Raw genomic sequence first — 21,844 nt, 5'->3', positions numbered from 1 at the left:
CCTCTTGAAGGCTTGGTAATCATACAACAAAGGGTCATCACGGTCTACTAAAGGTATGGCCCAGTCTGCGGCCGCCCCACTAAGATAGGAAATCATGAACGCGACCCGGGCCTGATCGGTGGGGAAGCAGGTGGCTTTACAAGAAAAATGTAACTGGCAGTGACTGAGAAAGGCAGCGCACCGAGAAGTATCCCCTGAGAATCTTTCTGGCGGAGCTAATGGGATGGAAGTAGGGGTGGTGACCTGTATCACAGGGTTGGTGGCATCTACTCTCCCTCCCGCGGCCCCCAAACCTTGACTGCGCAGGAGGTTATCTAGTCTAGCGGACAGGGCCTGGGTTTCTACTTGCAAGTTGCCGAGCATGCCGGCAACATCAGCAAGCGTGACCACACCTAGTTCCATAACGCTCGGGCAGAATATTCTATCAGGCTTCGCGTTCTGTAGTGATCGCGGATGTTCTGCAGGAGCGTCTGGAACGTTGGAGAAAGTCCACAGTTGTCCCCCACGTTCCTCCGACTCTATCAAACTCTAGAGTACGAAGGACCCGCTGGGGAAAACAGGGAAACAAAACAAGGATAGGTGGGGAAACACATGCAGGTCTTGAAGGATGATTCTGGCAGCCAAGATAGCAGGAAGGTGATGGTTCTTTATAGGAAGGAATAATCGAGCCTCTCCGCTGTAACACAAAGGTAGGTAAATGAATATAACTACAGCACTACCTTGGAGTTTTCTTCACTTCATTCCCATTCACACACCTACCGGGATTAACGCCAGCCTCCTGGATTATGGCCTGCAGGAATAAGTAGGTATAACTCTGCACGACCCCCTTATGATTGGTTCCCAGAAGAGGACTCAGATACACAATGTGTAAGTCACTTTATAGGCTGAGAACAACAAAGATAAGTTTCATAAGGGATGTAAGGGTATGATTCCTCATATGCTTATACAAGGTGTAGGAAGGTCAAGTACCGTGACTCTATGTAGGTAGGTGGAAAACCTAATCCACTGCTCAATGGTCCTCGCAATAAATCACCCTCGGATGCCTGATGTGGGTCTAATAGAACATAGGGTAGGGACAAGTAGTGGAAGTACCAAGGAGGCTCTTGATGCTAGAACTGGGGTGAGAGCACCAAGTCTGACTCCAACTACTGCTCAAAACGTGGATGCGCTCCTACGGGAGGCGTAAACACAACATAATACAAGCCCGATTCAGGAAGTAGCAGGCTGACAAAAAACACGACACAACACAAGCCTGATAAGTAGGAGTAGGGTGTAACAGGCTTACATACAACATAAGACAACTCTAGCCAGAGGGGTACATTCGGGAGAGGGATATCAGCAAAGGAGCAGTGCAGGCTATGAGAATCACTAACCGACAGCCACCTTCAACCTCCGAGGTACGGAGAGACGAGTGACGGGAGACCCCCGCACTGCTAAGTAATACTGAGACCTTACTTGGCAAGGCGCAACACGCTTGGTCGCTCAGATGGAAGGAGCGCCAAAGCTCGGCCGCTCGGATGGAAGGAGCGCCTCTAAGTTTCACCAACGGGAACAGTGGTAGCAATCCCGGAGCCGGGACGCGTCTGCTTTGACTCGTCCGCGGCTTCGCGCTGGGAAACAGGAAGTACGAGTAACAGGAAGTCAGGCAACAACAATCAAGACGGAAACTGGGGCTCAGAGCAAGAACGCGAAGCGGCGTCTGCACGCCCTTCGTCGTTTAAATACACACTGCACCCAGGGGCCGGACCGCGGGGCATGACAGGCTACAATGCTTTCAAGGTTAGAATCACCACTGATCCACAATCTCTCTTGGATTGTAGTATTGTTAACATGCATTACAACTTGATCACTGATAAGATCTTCCTGTAAAATACCAAACTTACAATCTAAAGACAAAGTTTTCAATGCCGAAACATAACTGTCAACAGATTCATTACTAAGTTGTTTTCTTTGAAAAAATGTGTACACTTTAGGTGAACAGTAGCGATCAAAATCCGAAATGGCTTTATCAAAAACATTACCATCTCCACTACTTTCAGTTCTAGGTAACTGATTAAACGCCTTGAGACCTTCTGGACCTAAAGAATGTAGAAAAATGCCTTTTTTCAGGTGGTTTCATCTTTCCATTAGAGTTTAGTGTTTCGATATAATTCAAGAAATAGGCTTTCCATTCAACCCATGGCATACAAGGCGAACTACCAGCGGACCAAAAAGGTTGTGGAGGAGAAAGAGTATAACCTTGTGCACACATACTGAAAAGAAGAAGAAGAGAAAAAAAATAAAAATAAAATATATATTTTTTAAAACTAATAAATACAAAGTATAAAGGAATGGATCTCTTAAACAATGGTATATCACAGTTTAAAAAAAATAATTAAAGCAGTCACCGTTGTCTGAAAAGAGGCATTGAAGTAGAAATGGTCGAATGATGGTCAGGATGAGATGAAGCACGAAGATTCAGTACATTGAATCTAAAAGTATTATTAAAATAGAATATACACATGTAAACCAGTAGATGGCGTTGATGAACTACACTTGGTTCATGATCCTTAATGCTGCGATATGTGAAGTAAAAGGATCAAAATGTTCTTAAAAAAACATTAGTTAAAAATAGCCTTATCTCAGTTATGAATTGAAGAAGAAAAAGAAAAAGAAATAAAGGTACCTTACTTTTCTTCAGTAAATCGACACTCAACACAGTAAGTGGAAATGATGAACAAAAAAAAAAAGAGCGTTTCAAGGTGAGGTGACGTTACCAATGAATAAACAACACGCTGAATGAAGACTGCACAACGTAATATGTAGTGCGTAGGAGCCGGAAGACAACATTAGAAAGGTTGACAGAAAGAACGTTTCTGTTGGGAAGTCCTGTGGAGAGGTTGGAACGACGTCGAAGGATCGAAGAAGAATCAGGTGGGTGAGGCGTTGGTTATGTTTGAAACAAAACAAGATGAAAGATGCTTGCAACAATATATGCTCCGCACCTCTGAAGTAGAAAATCACCAACACATAACATGGAACACCTTCTTCTCCGTAAGAAAATCACCAACACATCACAATGAACACCTTCTTCTCCGTAATGGCACGTCTTGCTCTGAGTTTCCACGCAACAGGGCAATTCCCAAACAGCAAAACTAAAATTGACTTCCAAAGTAGTTATGTAATGTACATAAACGATAAAGGACTGAATGAAAGTGAACTCAACACCACTTAAAATCGTAGTGTCGATTCTAGAGTTAGAAAATATTCAGTCTTGTAAAATCACAATGGAAGACAAACATTAGTAGTAGAAGACGAGGAAAAAAATAAATTTCCAATAAAAAAAAAATTCCAAGTAACGGGTTCGAGGATAAGATGCTTCCTTAATCGTAGCCAATTGTTAAGATGGATTAGAAGACACAAAAGTGTATAAATTGAAGTTTAATCCAAATAAAAGGAAGCACCACCGGATACAGGACTTCAGGCTCCGGCTGGCTCCAAACAACTGCCAGTCTTGATTCACAGGACTGATCATATGTTCTATTCTATAACATACTGATCGTGCCACGAATCAAGACTTTATAAAATAACAAGCAACCAAGCTTGTGCATGCAAGCACGAGAAGAACATGTAAAAGGCAAATGTAACAAAGGCTTTGGGAGTTTTAATGACAGCAAATCAGGAATATGTTAGCCAGATCAATCATAATTGTCTTTATTTGACAATCAACAATGCAGTACAATCGAGGTGGTGAATCTTGAAAACACAGATCATTTCTTTCTTATTGGCCTAGTTTGCTACATCTGTCACACTTTTCAACCACTGCCAAGCACAATTCATGCCAGTCTGGCTCAACATACTAAAGGACCGACTGAAAAAAAAATGACGAAGGACTACGCATGGAAAACTATGCAAACCATGGATACCCTGTCGTCCTCCCAGTTCACAATGCTTATCCAGAAGAGTGTCCAATAAACTCGATTCTGCAAAGAGTACATTTATTATTTGATTGTTTTCTACAAGGGCAAAGCATTTCCCCCTGTAGAGTAAACCCTTAGACTAAACTTATTTTTTTTTAAATTTCTTTATTAGTTTTGAAACATACAACACTCACAATATATGAATTGCACAGACATTGGCTTATCTATACATTGCAGGTGTTGACAATGAAAGGCATAAAGAGGGGTATTCGACCGTATCCATTCTAACATGTTGCAGGAGGCCAGTAATACACAAAATATACACAATGATAACCTGGAGTACCAAAGTAAAAGAAAGCGGGGGGGGGGGGGGGGGGTATAAAGGAAAACCATGTCAGTCATGACAACATAACACTCCCATTCTGTTTCCGAAGGTTTATTTGTGCGCAGATCTCGATTAAAGAACATACAGTAGCATATCTACGTATCTTCATTATTGGTATCAATTGGATGTGCAAAGAGATAAGTTTTGAGGGGGTCCCATATGTCCCTGGGTCTCGAGGCCAAAGGTAATAGTTCCGCATAGGTAGTTGTTTGATCCTGCCAAAAAAAGCATATCTTTATTCCAGTCCTTGCATTTAGGAGCTCTACCCTGTCCCCATCTACATGCTATTCTTTGCTTGGCCAGTAGCAACCCTAAGGAGATGATTCTAGGGTATCCCACCTCTATAGTCTCCGTGTAGCTCAGAAGAGCAGTTAACGGTGACATCTGAACTTGGGGCGATGTCATCTGCTGCAATGCTTTAAACACTTGTTTCCAGTATTCTGTGATGTTGGGGCAATCACAAGCGAGGTGTAGGAAACCCTGCCTGTTCTATCCCACACCTGTTGCAGCGGTCATTACCCCGCAGCCCATGTCTATGCATCTTAACTGGTGTATAATATATTCGGTGCAAGAATTTATAGTGTAAAATACGTAAGCGACAGCTTGATGACACCAGCTCGGTCTGTTTGCAGCAGTAGAGCTATTGTTTCTCCGTGACTGTCTGCCCCAATTCTATTTCCCATTTCTCCTGTGCATCACAACAAACCGGGGTTTGGTTAGAGTATATGTTATGGTATAGTGTGGACACCACATGTGAAGCTGTCTCCATTAGTAACAGCATGTGCAGGGGGGCCAGTGTTTGTGGTTCATGTGAATATGACGGCGTGTGTTCCCTAATGCCTTGCTGCGACCTTACCATCTCCATATCCATGGAAGAAGGTGCAGGTGTAGTGAATATCTGCTGTAATGTGCGGAATTTCCTGTTCAAGTATAAATCGCCCCAGTTGTGTATGCCGAATTTAGTTTTGGTATGTTTAAAAAACCCCTCTTGTAATACCAGCATCTTCGGGTGATACACTAGGGGACGTTTAGGTGATTATAACATAGGCACTTGCAGGCGTGTGGCTATACGCTGCCAAGTTTTCACTGTGCATGTGACAGCTGTAGGGTCGGTCTCTACCCTTAGACTAAACTTCAATGGACTGAGAGGGTGCACCATTTCTTTAAACTACTCTAAACAGTTCCACTTACTCCACCACTTGCTATTAGTAAAATTGCTTTTTTTAAGCACAGGAGGCTATTTGGAAACTGTTTCTGAATGCCCCCATTTTGTAAGGCTGTCCCGGTCCTCCTTTGACGGACCACTGGTAGATTTTCAACACCTGTCTGATCTGGGAGCGGAAACGTCTCCAGATGTAGTTAACCAGAATCAATGACTTCTGCTCACAGAATTGCTTTTTGTGCATGTAAGTACTACACACATGTAAATAGAACTCAAAGAATGTAAATATAAAAAAAATCAACTGATAATTGTAAAAACACATCCTCTAGATATATGTTTTAAACTACTTATACTGAACTACTGTTGACTGCGACAGGATAATCTAAAAAGTAAGCACATATTAAAAAAAGTCTGTCATATCAGGGCTTTTTTAGCTTATCTTGTCGAAACAGCTTTGAAAGAACAGTTCTCAACAGCTTAACACAAATGTAGATAACCACAGCGACAGATGTAAATAAGAAGGCCATAACATCCAACAAACACTGCTGGTACCACGGTTGTTGGAAGCTGTATGGGCGTAGGTGAGCGCCTCCCTTTGACGCAATGATGTGTTCCATCCATCGAACTAACTTCTGGTCGGGTGGAAGGGGCTCAGATCGGTGGATTTTACTCTGAGCTGTGGCCGCTAACTTGTAACTAAAAGAAAAAATATACAGTGTCACTCCACCATTTGAAATGCTTACTTTTAGTACACGTAAAAGAGTTACACTATCTTTACTTATAGCACCATCTAAAAATGCCACCTTGTGAATTCAGATCAGCAAAAGCAGATTTGGTTTATATACCTCAGTCTGTAAACGACATATGAAAGTGGCCACAATTTCTTGGGATATCTCAGATGATTTTTTTGCTAGTTGACAGAGGCAAGAAAAAAGACTGGCTTGATGGAAATCAAGGAAAATTCGTCTAGAAAGCCTTGGTGTGCTATGGTAATGCCCCAGATGGTCAAGGCCAAATCTTAATATATGGTCCTTGATATATTTATTAAAACAATGTTAAAAGTCTTTGGGATACACTAACATATAGTACATTAAGATTGTGAGGCTACTAATCGAATTCGTTCTTTTACTAAATAATAAATTGATGGACCATAAAATAATTTTCCTGGTACATTATCTATCATCTGATCAGAGAATTTAAAAACTCCACAGCATCTGTACAGCACCTAGGCTCATGGTTTAACCTCTAAGAACCTAGCCTTCTACAAAGGGATTGCACGAGAAGCTGTCTCTGTTTCTTTCTAGTGTCTTTCTGAAAAGGACTCCTGATTACATCAATAAAGCTCAAGGTGCTGCTACAATCTACTTACCAATCAATCAATCAGGGACTTTTAAAGCACTGCTACTCACCCATGAGGGTCTCAAGGTACTTTTCAGTACAGGCATTGAAATTAGCGACGGATGAAGGCGGCACTTGGACGAATCGATCTCTGATTGGCCCAGCAGTGCCTGTGGAAATCTATGTGTTGGCCAGACAAGGATGAACGCATAACAGTTAGGGCGTCCAAAAAGGACTTAAAATGTCAGTTGATTTTATCATCTTAACCATAGGTTTCTATCGTTTTCAAGAGTTGGTGCTTATAAATCAATAGTATGGATTATTCTTACGTAATGGCACAAGGAGTTGCCATCTGTATTTTATGATCTCATAGGAATCTATTCCATTGTAATCTGTGGACCGTACTGTGTCAGGTGGCTCTGTATGTACTACCTAGTCCTGATAATTATGCGTTCTATAATCATAATTAAGCAGCACACAACTACCTTCTTACTTTATGTTTTTGCAGCCTGGGATTATATGGCCATTTTGCTAAATTTTACAGTTATTCAATCATGTTAATTTTGGTTTAGAATGATGAAGTGGTAAGTTTAAGAACGATTTCTACATATAAAAGTAATGACTTTATATTTGGGACTGAAGTCTCTCCAATTTGATCATGATGAACTACCCTGGGTGGAACACTGCTTAGTTCAATGCTAGACACTATACTATCAAAAAACAACAGATATGTGGGATAGAAAGGACAGGCTTGTTCCCCCTGGATTTTTGCTCACAGGGTTAATTTCTCCATCCAAAAACAAAGAAAGCAAGCAATAGATTCCTATACTTTGCAGTATCATTTGCCAAGAAAGCCATTGCATTGACATAGAAATTGCCAGTGGCCCATCCCATGGGACGATGGGCCAAAACTGTTGAGAAGTGGGATAGGAGTGAGAGTATGATGCTGCACAGGGAAGAGAAACAGGGATTACACAGAAGACCATTAGCCCCTGTGTGAGACGAAGTGTTGTCATTTATTGAGGAAAAAGAACTACCTACAAGTCCGGGTTAACAGGCTCGAGGGACTGAGAAAGATACAGTATAGCCCATGTCATTTCCACGGGAGAACCCACGACCCCACACCAGAGTGCAATGTACCAACTCGCAGCACTGGCATTAACCCCTCTCAGCCTCGGTGGTCAATGATCAGGGCTCACCCTGAGACTCGGATTCACCTGCCAAGAGGATATCAGACAACCACCTGATCCACATTTCTTCTGGTGTTGGGTCCTAGTGTTCAGAAAGGAACAAACTGGCTAAATTATTCTCGATTTGTCAAAATGCACAATATAAATTAGAAATAACACATGCCATAACTCTGTACTTACCCACTTCGAAAAGTCTGTACACAAATACCAATGTTTAAATTCAATAACAAATGTTTTTTTTAAAGAAAACAAGCAATTATGTGGTAGAACCCCGAAATGCATGAAAAAGAAAGAACGGAAGTCAAAACCACATCTTTGATTTATTCCCAACCATATTGCTCAGTGTTTTAAGGCTGAAAAGAGATTTACATGAAATACTGACCCATAAGTTGAAGGAGACAGAACAATAAAAATAGATGAGGTCTCGCCTACAGACAGATTAACTCTCAGTTCCTTGCTCCTTACTCAATTGTGTTCTTTCCTATTCTTGCGTTTGGTCTGCCGAAGGAGCATTTGAGTCTCACTGTGTTTTGACTAGATGAATTGTATCTTTCTGTTGTTGATCTAAGAAATTTGCTTACATTGGAGTGGATGAAGAGGTTTGCCGAGATGCACATGAACCTTCCATGCTCCATTTACCATTGTATTGGTGGACAGACATCTTCAAGTAGGTTTGATCCTGTGTGAGTATATGCATTCACAGGCATGGTGGCCAACTTGAAATTCTTTTTTTACTTTATTATTCCAAGTCGACTGCCCCGGGTTTGCACGCATGACAGCCATCTTGGATGTTTTTTGTCATAAATAAGAGCAAAACAAAAAAGACATTGGTAATGCTATTAGGCCTGTAAGCTAATGTCAAAGGCCAGATCTGCTGGCTAAGTCAGTGCTTGTTAGTACTGAATTAGAAGCCAGATTGTGCCTTCTTTATTCCTTAATTTCAGTACTATGTACTACTGCTTTATTTTCATTCAATAGCCCATGCTAGATGACTGGGGCATACAATGCTCTATGTCATGCTGCTACCTGTTGTACACTGACAACATAAAGAGATACCTGACACCCGTTTGATGCAAAAAATAAGGACAGAAAAGGTCAAAGTATTTGATATGCTTTAGTTACTGTATTCCTATTCTAAGGGGAAAGCAGTGCACAAGCAAAGCTTTCTACTTCATGGCAAATGGTGCCAAAAATGCTGCATAATTTTTCAAACTATCCTCCCTAGTTTCGTCTGAACTCAGCCTTTTGCCTGCTTAGCCTAGTGATGTTATTGAACCACAAAAAATAGATATTCCATCTGGTCGGATGCTTCACACTCAAGATACATTACACGCTAGCTAGTCTCGATAAAGAATAGTGTACAAATGAGGCAATAAGTTGTCTTTATTTACAAAGACCTTAGATGATAGACCGTAGAAGGTGTCAAATGCTTTTAAATGTTATGGGAAAACCTGCATGAAACAAATGGGAATGATGTGGACATTAAAGATATGTTGAACTTGTTGTCGCAGAGCAATTGTTACCTACAACATAGTCCTGCACCAACGCCTGCTGGACTATAAATTCACATACCTATGGAAGTACGCTAGAGCAGATGACTGGGAATTATAGAACAAAGTATTTAGAACTTTCAAAAAGGAACACGCAAGCAAGTTCAATAAGGGTTCCGAGCAGGGAGATCCAGTCAACACCATGTTCCATACAAAGCCAAGAGTATATCTTTCATGCCCAGGGCAATTATTTCTAGTCACATTGTGGTGATTTGGTGGTAGAGGAATGCCACATTGCACCAGCTTCACATCTTGTAGGTCGCAAGAAAGCAGATTACCATTGTAATGAAGCATTCCACATTTCAGGAGGTGCTGAGAGAAAATGGAAGTGAGGAGCCTGCTCTAGTCTCACTGGGAGGGATAGAGCCGGACAAATGGTAGCAGCTGTTCTTTAACCGATTAGTATTTATAGGTGACAATCAATGGACAGGTAATTACTCCATTGATAGATAATGGTAGATACACCAAAGCTTTGTGCAGCCTAGATTCTACAAGATGTGTATGTCACTTGAAGATTTTAGAGGACCAGACCATATATTACCAATAAATAAGGTGTGAGTAGAAGTGCAAAGAAAGCAAAAAGAGAAGGTTGGCTGCTTGATGTGAGCTAACCAAATAATTCATCCCAGGGGATGACATGGAAGATTCAGAGGTGGGGGCAGATGCAACTAGGTTTCAGACTGATACAATTTACAGTTAAGAGGACACAGCCCTAAAATCAAAATGCTTACATCCAAGTATCGGTGAGAAATTGTGTTCCTGGTTGAGGGGGGTGGGAGCCCTTCTCAAGCGACAGCCACAATCAATGTCAGGGCGAACTACAAAATATAACTACATTCACTTGTGCTGAAACCTCTGGTTAGCTTGGAGCGAAAGCAGTCAGGCATAAATTAGAGGCAATGTTTATAGTATTTATGCAGCACGCAAATAGTAATAAAGTAAAAACACAACACAAGAAAAAGTCCCACACCACCTTAGAAAAATGGAGTACAATTTAACAAATTATTTGACATGAAAACAACACAAATACGTAGAACGAGAGATATGCGATTCCAAAGATGTGAGGTAATTAAAGCACCTAAAAGCACAAAGTGTCACTCATGGTAATTTGGTCATGCAAGACAGGGTGAAAGTAACAAGTTCAGACCGACTGTGATAGAGCGTGGGCTGGATACAATGACTAGGTTAGTCTCACTGAAAAAGTGACCTTTTAAAGTCCAGCACAAAGTGTCTGGTTCACGATGGAGGAGGCCGCAAGGAGAAAGGACAGCACCATGGATGGTTGTCACTGTTGCATGAAGAGCAGGCCAGGTGTCAGCAACTGTTATCCCTTTAGCGCGAAGATCCTGTTGGGCATCATGGATGGTCGTTGCTGGAGCTTTGCGCTGGTTGTCACTGCGGGCTGTCGATGATATAGTGGAAAGTGCGTATCTGGGGCTGCCGTCGTGGCTGGTGCTTACTCTAGTGCAAAAAGTTGGTTTCATAAAAGCTTCACATTTTTCAGCCTGGTAGCGAGATCTTGGCTTGAATAGGCCAGTTTGCAATTGTGAAAAGCCCCAAACTTCAGGATTTATCCTTTTTTTTGGGAGGCAGTAAACTGATGCAATACCAACGGTACAGGACCAGAGGGACGCAGCTTGGGGATCAGGAGCCCATTCCAGCAGAGCCCAACAGGGCTCAGGCACGTCCAGTTGTAGGTCTAGGTTAGTTCAGTGCATGTGGTCAGCTGGGCAGTTGCAGGGAGGCCTCTTGAACTTGTTGTTTCCCTGTAGCTCAGAACAGGAGGTCAGTCTGCTGACCCTTGGAGTAATTTCAGCCTGGAATGAAGGGTGCATGTTCAGTTTTCCTTCTCAGAAAGCAGGGCAGGGCTCAAGCAGAATGGTAGTCTTCTGGCAGAAGGGCAGTCCTTCTTCTTTAGTATCAACAGGTCCAGATGTGAACTGAAGAGTGAGTCTGAGGGTCCTCTTTTTATACCTTGTTGCACAAGTGAAAGAAACATTATTTTATTTATTTTACTGATTTGTAGAGCGCATGGCTGCCCGTGAGCGTCCCAGCGCTAAGTGACAAGAACCTGCTGAGGGCGAACCTCATGGAAATAGCCATGTTTTGAGTGCTCTGCGGAATGAGAGAAGGTTGGGTTGAGCTCTGAGGTTTGGAAGAAGAGTGTTCCATAGTTTGGACGAGTTGTATGAGAACAGTCGACCGCCAGAGCAAGCTTTCCTAATTCTAGGTACAGAGGCTAGATTGCAGTTGGAGGATCGAAGCGTTCTTGTGGTGGTGTGGGGTGAGATGAGGTTTTGTAGTATAGGGGGGGGCCTTACCGTGCAGAATTTTGTGGAGAATTACCCCCTACAGAAGTGTCTGAAATTTCCTGCCTCCCTGTCCTGGGCCCAGACTGTCTGCAGGTACAATAGTCTAGTGTGTACTCCTTTCTGTGAGAGTTGAGGCAGTGACTTTAAAGTGCAAGTAGTGACAGCTCTGCCCCCTGATCAACTCAAGATGGGCCATCCTGTCAACACCCAGTCCTTGTAATGTGTGGCAGTCTGGAAGGAATACTCATAGGTCAACTGCCAACTATACCTAGTCATGTGACCCAGTAACAGGCTGCAGGCACCACATTGTTAGGGCAAGAAAATGACAACTTTCTAAAAGTGCCAAAGGAACAAATGATGGACGGAATGCTGAACAATGCAAACATTCACACCCAGTCACAAAGATCTGGGTTTAATCCATCGCTCTTTTGCTCACCACGCCACCCCAGTTTGGACCCAGCCATATGCAAATCAGTCTTGACCCTGTTCCTCATGGGAACAGTCCAGCCCTAACTGCCAAGCCAGGCCCTCTGTGGACTGGAAACGAGCATCCTGGGACCGGTTTCAGGGCATCACCCCTTATCAGCTAGGCTAACTTTAATCCAGTGGTCTGTGAGCACGGCACTCATGTGTGGGCATACCCTGGGAGCAAATGATGGACAGAATGCTGAACAATGCAAACATTCCCTTTCAGTCAGAAAGATCTGGGTTTGATCCATCGTTCTTTTGCTCACCACGTCACCTTAGTTTGGACTCAGCCATATGCAAATCAGTCTTCACCTTGTTCCTCATGGGAACAGTCCAGCCAAAGCTGCCAAGCCACATCCTCCCTGGACCTAAAACAAACATCCTGGGACCGGTTTCGGGGCATCACCCCTCATCAGCTAGGCTAGCTTGAATCCAGTCCCGCACTGAGCACGGGACCCATGTCGGGGCATACCCTTCCCACTTAGGGCGACAAATGCAAAAGGAACACATGATGGATGAAATGCTGAACAATGCAAACATTCACTACTGTACAAGGGGCTTACAAGTAAACTAATACGTGTAAGACAATTTCATCATGTTTAAGGAGAGAGATCAAGTTCTTTAGCACTGGTTAGCAGTGGTAAATTGAGCAGAGTCTTAGAGCCAACAAAAATGAGTTCAATGAAACAGAAGGGGTGAAGGCAAAAAGTTTGTGGAACAGCCATTCAAGGTTGCCAGGTCTAAAGGCACCCTTAACAGAGACCTCAAATGTAGCTGTCTCTGAAGAGTTTGGGGGTTAAGCTGCCATAGGTACACTGTATGTCCTGGGACAAATGCATCTACTAGATCCTGCAGGTAGTTCTGATGTTTTTATGGCATAGAGACACAATGACTTCCCAAGAAGATCTTCATCAACAGGATGAGGAGCAGCCACAGTAAGAACTCTGGTCCCTGGTTTGCCTAAGGCTCATTGAATATATATGGACTCCATCCAAAAGTTAAAAATCGTTTATCAGTGACAGGGTGCAATTTCTATGGTATAATTAGCATACAAGAGTTGTTTATGATTATAAGGAATATTGATGAGTCATTTTAAGGGCAGTAGATGTGGACAAATATAAACAATAATACGGTAACTGTCAACATTTCCAGGCTTGTGGGAAGACAAGAGGAAAGGTAAGTACAACCCTGGTGCCACAGTGTGTGGGGTGTTTGTTCTCTTCCAGATAATGGAGATAAATACTGCTTGTCCCTTGGTCTAAAATGCATTCTGGGGAAAGAGACCTATCTTTTTAGACAACAATAAAGCATAAGGTACCAAGAGGTAATATCAGTGAGGTCTCTGAAAGAACAAGGAATAAGGGGCCATAGGTAGGTAAAAGTGAAATACCGAATTCTTAATACCGAATTTTACCGAATCGGCATTAAGAATTCCTTATTAACGATGTAGGTAAAAAATCGGTATTTTTAACTGAATCAGTAAAATTCGGAAAAAAACTACCGAATCCTTAATACCGATCGGTATTACCGATTCTGTATTACCGAATCGGTAAATACCGAATCGGTATTTCAAAATAGCAGCAATTGAGGAATCAGCTAATCCTGTGCATCCACCCCACCTCCCAACCAGGAAGTGGCCACACCCATGCAGGTGAATTGAATCAGAACCTTCTGGAGAGGCAGGGAGTGCAGAGGAGAACACAGGAGCAACAGTAAGAACTTTCCCTTAAAAACACTGCATAATGGCCAACAAGGAGACAGAAAATGAAGGTGCAGAAAGGAAAAGAAAGCTAAAATTTTGCGATCCTGATTGAGGAGGTGGTTAAACATCACACAAAGCTGTTTGGGAAACAGTCCTTGCAAGTGCCAGAATCAGAGAAGCGGAAAATATGGCTTGGAATCCATGCACAGGTGAATGCAGTAGGAGTGACCCCCCGTGAAATTGAAGAACTAAAAAAAAGGGGATACGATGTCAGGAGCCTCACAAAGAAGAAGATGGCTGCGATCAAAAAATAAGCCAGCCTGACAGGAGGAGGAAGAAACAGGGCACCTGCACTGACTGCACTGGAGCAGCTGGTGGAGTCCACCATTGAGCCTGACAGCGTCAGCGGAATCGGGGATGCAGACAGCTCAGCCAGAGCTGCCAACAAACAAGGTAAGAAGCATGCACACCAAGCTGTGCCCCCCACTCCCTAACCCCATTCCCCAATGAGGCAGTGTGAATCCCACTCCAGTACAGGTTTTACTAAACACCAGCAATGCATGATGGGAGATGTAGTCAGTGTAACACCTATAACGACAGTCATCCCACTGAACACAAAGGCATGTGACACTGCTGGAGCGTGTAAAATATTTTGATTTAATATACCCAATCCATTTTTTATATAAGTTTATTAAAATAATTAAATGATTAACTTTAATGATTAACTGTGTGCTGTGATGAAATAATCAACCTTATTAATCAAGAGAATATACGTGGGAATGCATTAGCATGGCTAAAATAATAAGTGAACTAAGTTGTACGCATATTAAAACAATAAATGTTGCTTAGGTATGTGTTAATGTGAATTGCGCTTAAATAAACCTGCATTTACGGCTTTAAATGTTGCTTATGGCTAGATAAATACATACACATAAGGGTATTAGTAAGGGAATAACACTGTTTTATTCGTTTCTATGTTTTAATTACATTTCTTGTGTTTCTTTATTAAAGTTGACCATTTTGGCCTACTAAAAGATGGCTGCCGACTGAATCCTTACTAAAGTACATGACTTCATTAGTTGAGAAATGGAGAAAAGGCCTGAACTGATTTCTTCGTGTCCTCACCCTGAACCCATGAACCAGGACCATGAAGAATACTCTGGGCGAGATGCCAATGTCCCTGAACACCGATGAAATGTTGCCATCTAAAGAACCAAAAGCCACCTATTGACAATAGACTGTTACTTTCCTGACCTGGGAACAGCCTTTCCCATGCGCTTAGTTTATACATCATCCGTATGTGAATTTCTTCAAATGTTTCTTAAAGTTTGAGACGGGACTGAATTCAGCCAACCAGAGGCCTGGAAATAAAGAAAATGATACTGTAATATGTAAATTTTAGTATAAATATTAGTAGTCCAGAGAGGGAAATTAGGTTACCACCCAAAGAGCTTGAGACGCACCCTGATCGACGCTACTCTATGCGGCACTCCATGCTGACAGCAGAGGACGGGACGGTAGAATTCTGATGAATTTCTGAGGACCAGTTTTCTGACTTAGAGAACGACAATTAGCCAGAATAGGTAATTATGACAAAAGATAATTTTGCATTGTTAGGATTTAACCTGCAAATTTAATTAGATAAAGAAAAAATCATTGTTTGAAGAACTGTGTCGGGTGGTTATTTTCTTGTAATGTCTTATTGATTAATACGAGAGTTAAAGTGTTTGCATCAAATTCTAACAACTAAATGATCCGATTGACCTCCGGATGGAGGAACTGTTAGGGTAATTAAAGATGTGGTTTCCTCTATCCGAGTAAAGACACTGCAGTTCGGGGATAAATTTGAGAAAATCCCTCTGGTAGGCACGGATAGCTTGATGTGAAGGAATGTTGGTGTTATGGGCTCCACCAGCGTGTGATGTGTGTATGTGAGTGTGACTGTGGAATCATCCTGTCCGTGGAAGTAGAGGGAGATTTTGTGTTCTGAACTGCACCAGTATTTCTGGTAGCAAGAGATGGTTTTTATTGATTAGGATTGATGATTTGTGTATATATATATAGCCACTAGTATTTCTGATAGTTAGAGAAGGTTTTATGTTTGCTTTGATGATTTTGGCATGTATATAGATTATCGATTATCGATTGGTATTGATATATATACTAACACTATATGTTGAAATCGTATTGAGTTTTATGTTGTCTGTACGGCTTCCGGGAGGTAGGAAGTCGGGAATTGATGACAGTTCCGTAGTAGAGCAGAAGTAAGTACTGCTCTCGGGAAAGACGGAATTGTGGTTGCCCGTAGGTACATGGGAGAAACGTGTGACAATTGAAGTTGCACGGCGCATTGTCTGGGTTCGACTTGGTAGCATCGCCGTGTGTTGCCATTAGTGATGTATCCTGTGTGAGAAAAGCGTGAATGATAGTGAAGGGTTACCTGTGAAATTTTGGTCTTAGGTACCAGGAAACCAATTGGCATACCGATAACGCTTATCACTGAAAAGGTAGCAGGTATTCTCTGAGCTTGTTAGAAGGACAGGGTATAGGTAAGCGCTGCTTTGTTAACGTTTGTTATAATTTTGTAGTAGGACAGGCCGTTTGCTGTTCTCGGGAAAGACAGGATTCTGTTTGAATGAACTATATATTTTTCTTGCGTGAAAGTGCGTGAATGAAATAGTATTCGGGTTAAATGTGGAACTCTGGTTTTATTTCTCAGGAGCATTGCGTTTCCAACTATGGGGCACATGCATCAAGCAAACCAAAAGCCATTCCTTAATAGCGAGAAATAAGGAATCGTTATTAAGGAATCGCTTTTGGGCATGCATCAACAGATTCTGTAAATTCTAGCGATTCCTTAAAAATCGCTATTTTGACCAATTAATCAATAGCGGGGCATGCAAACTCCGATTAGCTAATAGGGAGTTCGGTAATACCGAATTAGCTAATAGCGAATTCGGTAATAGCGAAATCGCAAATGACCGCGTCGCACCGGGAACGTGCAGATGACATCACCAACCAGGAAATACTGCAGCCCCACCCACATTGCCTCGACAGAGGAGCAAACAGGAGCTGTGACTGAAGACTGCCTGTGCAGAGTGAAGCCACAACAACTGAGCCATCCTCAAAACAAATACCTGATGGAGAAGGAAGCACCATCCAGCGCTGAGGCTGCACGCAAGCGCAAGTTCTCCGACAGGGAGCTGGAGCACCTGATAGAGGGAGTCAGCAGCAAGCACGATCGCCTCTTCGGTAAGCTGTCCCTCAAGGTGCCTGAGCAAGAGAAGCGCCGCATTTGGCTGCGCATCCGGGAGAGGGTGAATGCTGTAGGTGTGACGCCCCGCAGCACCGACGACCTCAAGAAAAGGTGGTACGACCTGCGGAAGCGTGCAAAGGAGAGGATCTCAGAGAGGCTCCGGGAGGCAAGCAGAACCGGAGGCGGCCCTTCCACGGTCCAAGCAAACACTGCCCTGGAGGATCTGGTGGAAGGAACAATCGAGCGGGAAGCCGTCGTGGGAGTGACCCAGTTGGACACGTCCGGCGCAGCCACAAGTGCCCAAGGTAAGATGCATGCCTGTGCCCATACCCAGCATAGCGTAAATCCATTTCCATGCCCCCAGCAGGATCTGAGTGTGTATGCAGCTTTGGCACACACAGCTTTACTCCTAACACTAGTGCATCATGGGAGTTGTAGTCTAGTCAGCCCAGTGCATGTACAGGCGTAAATGTAATGACCATTCACCACATCAGTTGAACATGGATAGAGACTGTTTATTTAGTGGATCACAGAGGGACATGTATGTGTACAACACTACGTAGGTGTAACTATCCCACTAACCATGCACTGTTTCACACACAGATGCATCTCCTGGGGATTCGTACGACAGCGGGCGGCTGATAATATCCGAGACACCTGTGGATTCAGACCTGGAGACAGCGCAGGATGCGCATACATCACCTCCACCTGCCACCCCACCAGCACCACCACCACCAGCACCACCAGCACAGGCACCAGCAACAGCGCCACCAGCACCAGCCACACGCGCTGCAGCTACAACAGCCACAAAAGCGCAGAGTCGCAGGTCCTAAGTTGCGCCCTTGCAGGTGATGGAAACACCCTCCACACAAGTGGGACAAAGTCTGCGCACCATCAGACCACCTGATGCACCTCCTGGACGCGCAAGACTCACACAGCGGTGCAGGGCTCGGCCAAGTTCCGTCTCCTCAGGCGACCTGGATCTCCCACACACTTCTGCCATCGAGGAGAGGATGATGCGTGTACAGCGCCTGCAGGGATGACACATGGCAAACATTAGCTGCAATATCGTGCGCCTTGCTAGAGACATGCGTTCCATGACTGCGGCGGTTACGGACATGAGCACGGCGGTTAGGGACATGACCACTGTGGTGGCAGAGGGCAATGCTCGCCTCAGGGAAGACATCCAAGAGCTCACCCGTGCCATGAGGGAGGGCCATAAGTGCGAGAAGAGGAGGCACCGACAGCAATTGTTGCGTTCCGCCGCCGCTACAAAGGCGATCACACGTCACAGCATCAGTACCGCAGTGTTGGCACGCCGCTCTGTGTCCTTGCAGGTGGACCTTGGGCACTTCTGCGGGGATGTTGCCAAGGCACTAGGGCAGATGACCACTGCTGTTGAACACCTACAGAGCAGCACATGCAGTGCAGCTGCTTTGGGAGGGGATGACGCCAGTGAGGCTGCCTCCAGTGTCAGCAGCGTGTCACTGCCAGAGGCCAGCACCAGGCGCCGCAGTTCGCGGGCCTCCACGGGGACAGGCCGTGGTGAGGCATTGGAGACACCTGAGCGGAGGATTGGGGTACGTGGCAAGCGCCACTAGACAGATACACAGACATGCCGGACCATGGTGGGGCAACCATGGACCTCCCCTTTCTGAGTCTGCACAGGCGTGACTTTAACGCACATTTGATTTTACTTTATTCCTGTGGAGCATTATTTCCATTGCTTGTTTTGTTGCACATACCGCAGTGCTACTGTGCATTAAACAGTTGCACCCCAAACAAACTTGTAATGTTTCATTCTCACCTGATTCAGAAATGATGTTGCATGATGTATGTCCGTCTCCTGTGGCCCTCTGCTGTGTTAGGGACGTGTGCCTGTCGTTGTTGGGCGGGTGGTTGGTCATCCCGGTGGTGGTCATTCCTGTCAACCTCTATGGGTATCCCCCTTCTGGTCGCAATGTTGTGCAGCATTGCACATACAGCAATAATCCGGCAGCAGGTTTCAGGTTTGTATAGCAAGGCGCCGCCAGTCTTATGTAGGATTCTAATGCGACGCTTCAGAATCCCAAATGTCCTCTCTATGACATTCCTAGTGCTTATGTGTGCTGCGTTGTGGCGTTGTGCCTGTGGGGTTGCTGGATTGATGTATGGGGTGAGTATATATTCACGCAGGGCGTAAGCACTGTCACCTAGAAGATAGAAGCAAAGATTTAGCATTGGTGATGTCCATACATGTGTGGTGTTGGTGTGGGTAAGCGTAACTTGTACGTACCAAGCAGGAGTCCCTCTCCAGATTCTCCGTTGATTAGACGCCTGTGGATTCCACTGTGGCGGAATATGTAGGAGTCGTGTGTGCTCCCCGGGAATTGTGCCACTAGGTCCGTTATGATGTGATTGGCATCGCACACAACCTGCACGTTGATTGAGTGGTAGGACTTGCGGTTCCGGAATATGTACTCATTTGCTGCGGGTGGACATATGGGGATTTGCGTACAGTCGATGCATCCACTTACATGGGGGAATTGTGCCACCTGGTAGAATGCCTGTTTGTTGCGGTCCAACTGCTGTGGGGTTGTGGGGAAGCTGATGTGGGTGTGTAGCATTGTCAGCATGGCATCTAGGAATTTCTTGAAGAAGCGTGAGAGTGCGCTTTGCGATACGCCTCCGGCTACCGCACTTACCCCCTGGAAACTCCCTGAGGCCAGTAGGTGCAGGCTGCATAGGACCTGGACGTGCGCAGGGATTGCATTGGTCCGGTGTGTCTGGTGCTGCAGTGATGGTTCCAGGTCTGCAATGAGGCGCATGATCATGGCACGATTGAGTCGATACTTCTTGTACACCTCGTCCTCATTCTGCCCGAGCAAGGTGATGCGCAGTCTGACAAATCTCTCCTGGACCCTTCTCCTGCGCTGTCCTGCCGCATTGATACGCATCCTCCTTGCAAGCACGTAGAGGGCTGCCATTTTGTGGTAGCCAACAGGGTCTCCTGGGCCACATTTAAGGGTTTGGTGATTGGCACAATCAGTTGCACATGTTGAAAGATATTTTTTTTATTCACATGACTTTTTTTTTACTTTACCTCCAGGTTCTGATTCCCCTTATTTAGCTCAAGCAAAATAGCGAATTATGGGGTTTTCGGTATTTGCGACTTTTGTTGCATTGGGGTGCGATTCGTTATTTGCCATTGGCACTTTCCGGGAGCTAATAGTGATTTCGGTATCTGCTCATTCGGTATTTAGCGATTCGGTAAAATTGCATTTGGGTTATTTGCGATTCGGTATTTTACCGGATTAATTTTGCGATTCGTTATTGGCTCACATTTTGGGTTCATGCATTGGAAATCGTTTTTTTTTATTCGCTAACGGGTGTTATTAGCGATTCGGTATTTTACCGACTGGATTTTTGCTTGATGCATGAGGCTGACGGAGGACTGAAAGTATCTCCAAACAAACTGCAGTACTGTAAAAAGGAAGTGACATACTTGGGTCATAATATCGAAAAAGGCCTGAGAAAAGTAACCATAGACAGAATCAGAATCATTAGAGGAATGAGAGCTCCAATGACCCAAAGAGAGGTGAGAATGTTTCTAGGAATGGTTGGCTACTGTCGTCAGTGGATAAGTAATTTTTCCCTGATTGCCAAACCATTGGTGAAATTGACAAAAAGTGAGGTTAAAGACCCCCTTGAATTGAACAAAGAAGAACTGGCAGTATTCAACCAGCTGAAGAACAGTCTATGTGAAGCCCCTGCCCCTGCTCTGGGTATGCCAGATTATGAAAAAGAATTTGAGTTATACTGTAGTGAGCGAAACGGATGCGCACTTTCAGTGTTAATACAGAAACATGGAAGACAAAGGAGACCAGTAGCATATTTCTCGTCAATGCTAGACCCAGTGGCAATAGGATTGCCAGGATGCCTGAAAGCAGTAGCAGCTACATGCCGAAGCCTAGAACAGAGTGAGGGAATCGTGATGGGGTATCCAGTGAGAGTGTTTGTACCCCATAGTGTGGCGATCCTTTTAACAAGGAGTCGAACACAGTTCATGTCACATAGTCGGCTGACTAAGTATGAAAAAGTCATTCTAGGTGCAAACAATGTGAGTCTGGAAAGATGTGTGAATGTGAATCCAGCTACACTTTTGCCTGATGCAGAGAGAGTGGAGATAAGGGAAGAGGCTGATCATGATTGTTTGGATGTACTTGACTTTTGCACAAAACCTCGTACTGACATAAAGGATCTACCACTGCCAGAGAGTGATCATGTGTTTTTTGTGGATGGATCCTGTTTGAGAACGGATGAAGGAGTGTTGAGCGCAGCCTATGCAGTGTGCACAGTTTCAGCAGTTATAGAAGCATCACCATTGAAAGGAGTAAGATCCGCTCAAGTAGCAGAAATAGTGGCATTAACCAAGGCATGCAAGATTGGGAGGAATGCAAGAGTGACTGTAATGACTGACAGCCAGTATGGCTTTGGAGTTGTCCATGATTTCGGCCAACTATGGCTGCAAAGAGGTTTTTTGACCTCAAGTGGAACTCCTATAAGGAATGCAGAAGTGGTTGGGAAATTGCTTGAGGCAATA

At 44.1% G+C, this 21,844-nt stretch overlaps 1 protein-coding gene across 1 annotated transcript in view; it reads right to left on the bottom strand.

Moving 5' to 3' along the window:
* Positions 1–3,735: 3,735 nt before the first annotated feature.
* Positions 3,736–21,844, bottom strand: part of LOC146864077 (UDP-glycosyltransferase 3A1-like) — a 549,505-nt gene continuing 531,396 nt past the window's right edge. Inside the window, exon 7 of the mRNA XM_085631020.1 lies at positions 3,736–6,142. Coding sequence (XP_085487146.1) covers positions 5,866–6,142 — 277 coding nt within the window. The 3' untranslated portion in view covers positions 3,736–5,865. The remainder of the gene's footprint in view (positions 6,143–21,844) is intronic.

Source organism: Triturus cristatus, chromosome 2_1 (assembly GCF_964204655.1).
Source record: "Triturus cristatus chromosome 2_1, aTriCri1.1, whole genome shotgun sequence".
NCBI classification, from domain to species: Eukaryota; Metazoa; Chordata; class Amphibia; order Caudata; family Salamandridae; genus Triturus; species Triturus cristatus.
Note: the sequence above shows the minus strand (reverse complement) of the source record. Positions and strands in the feature narration are given on the sequence as shown.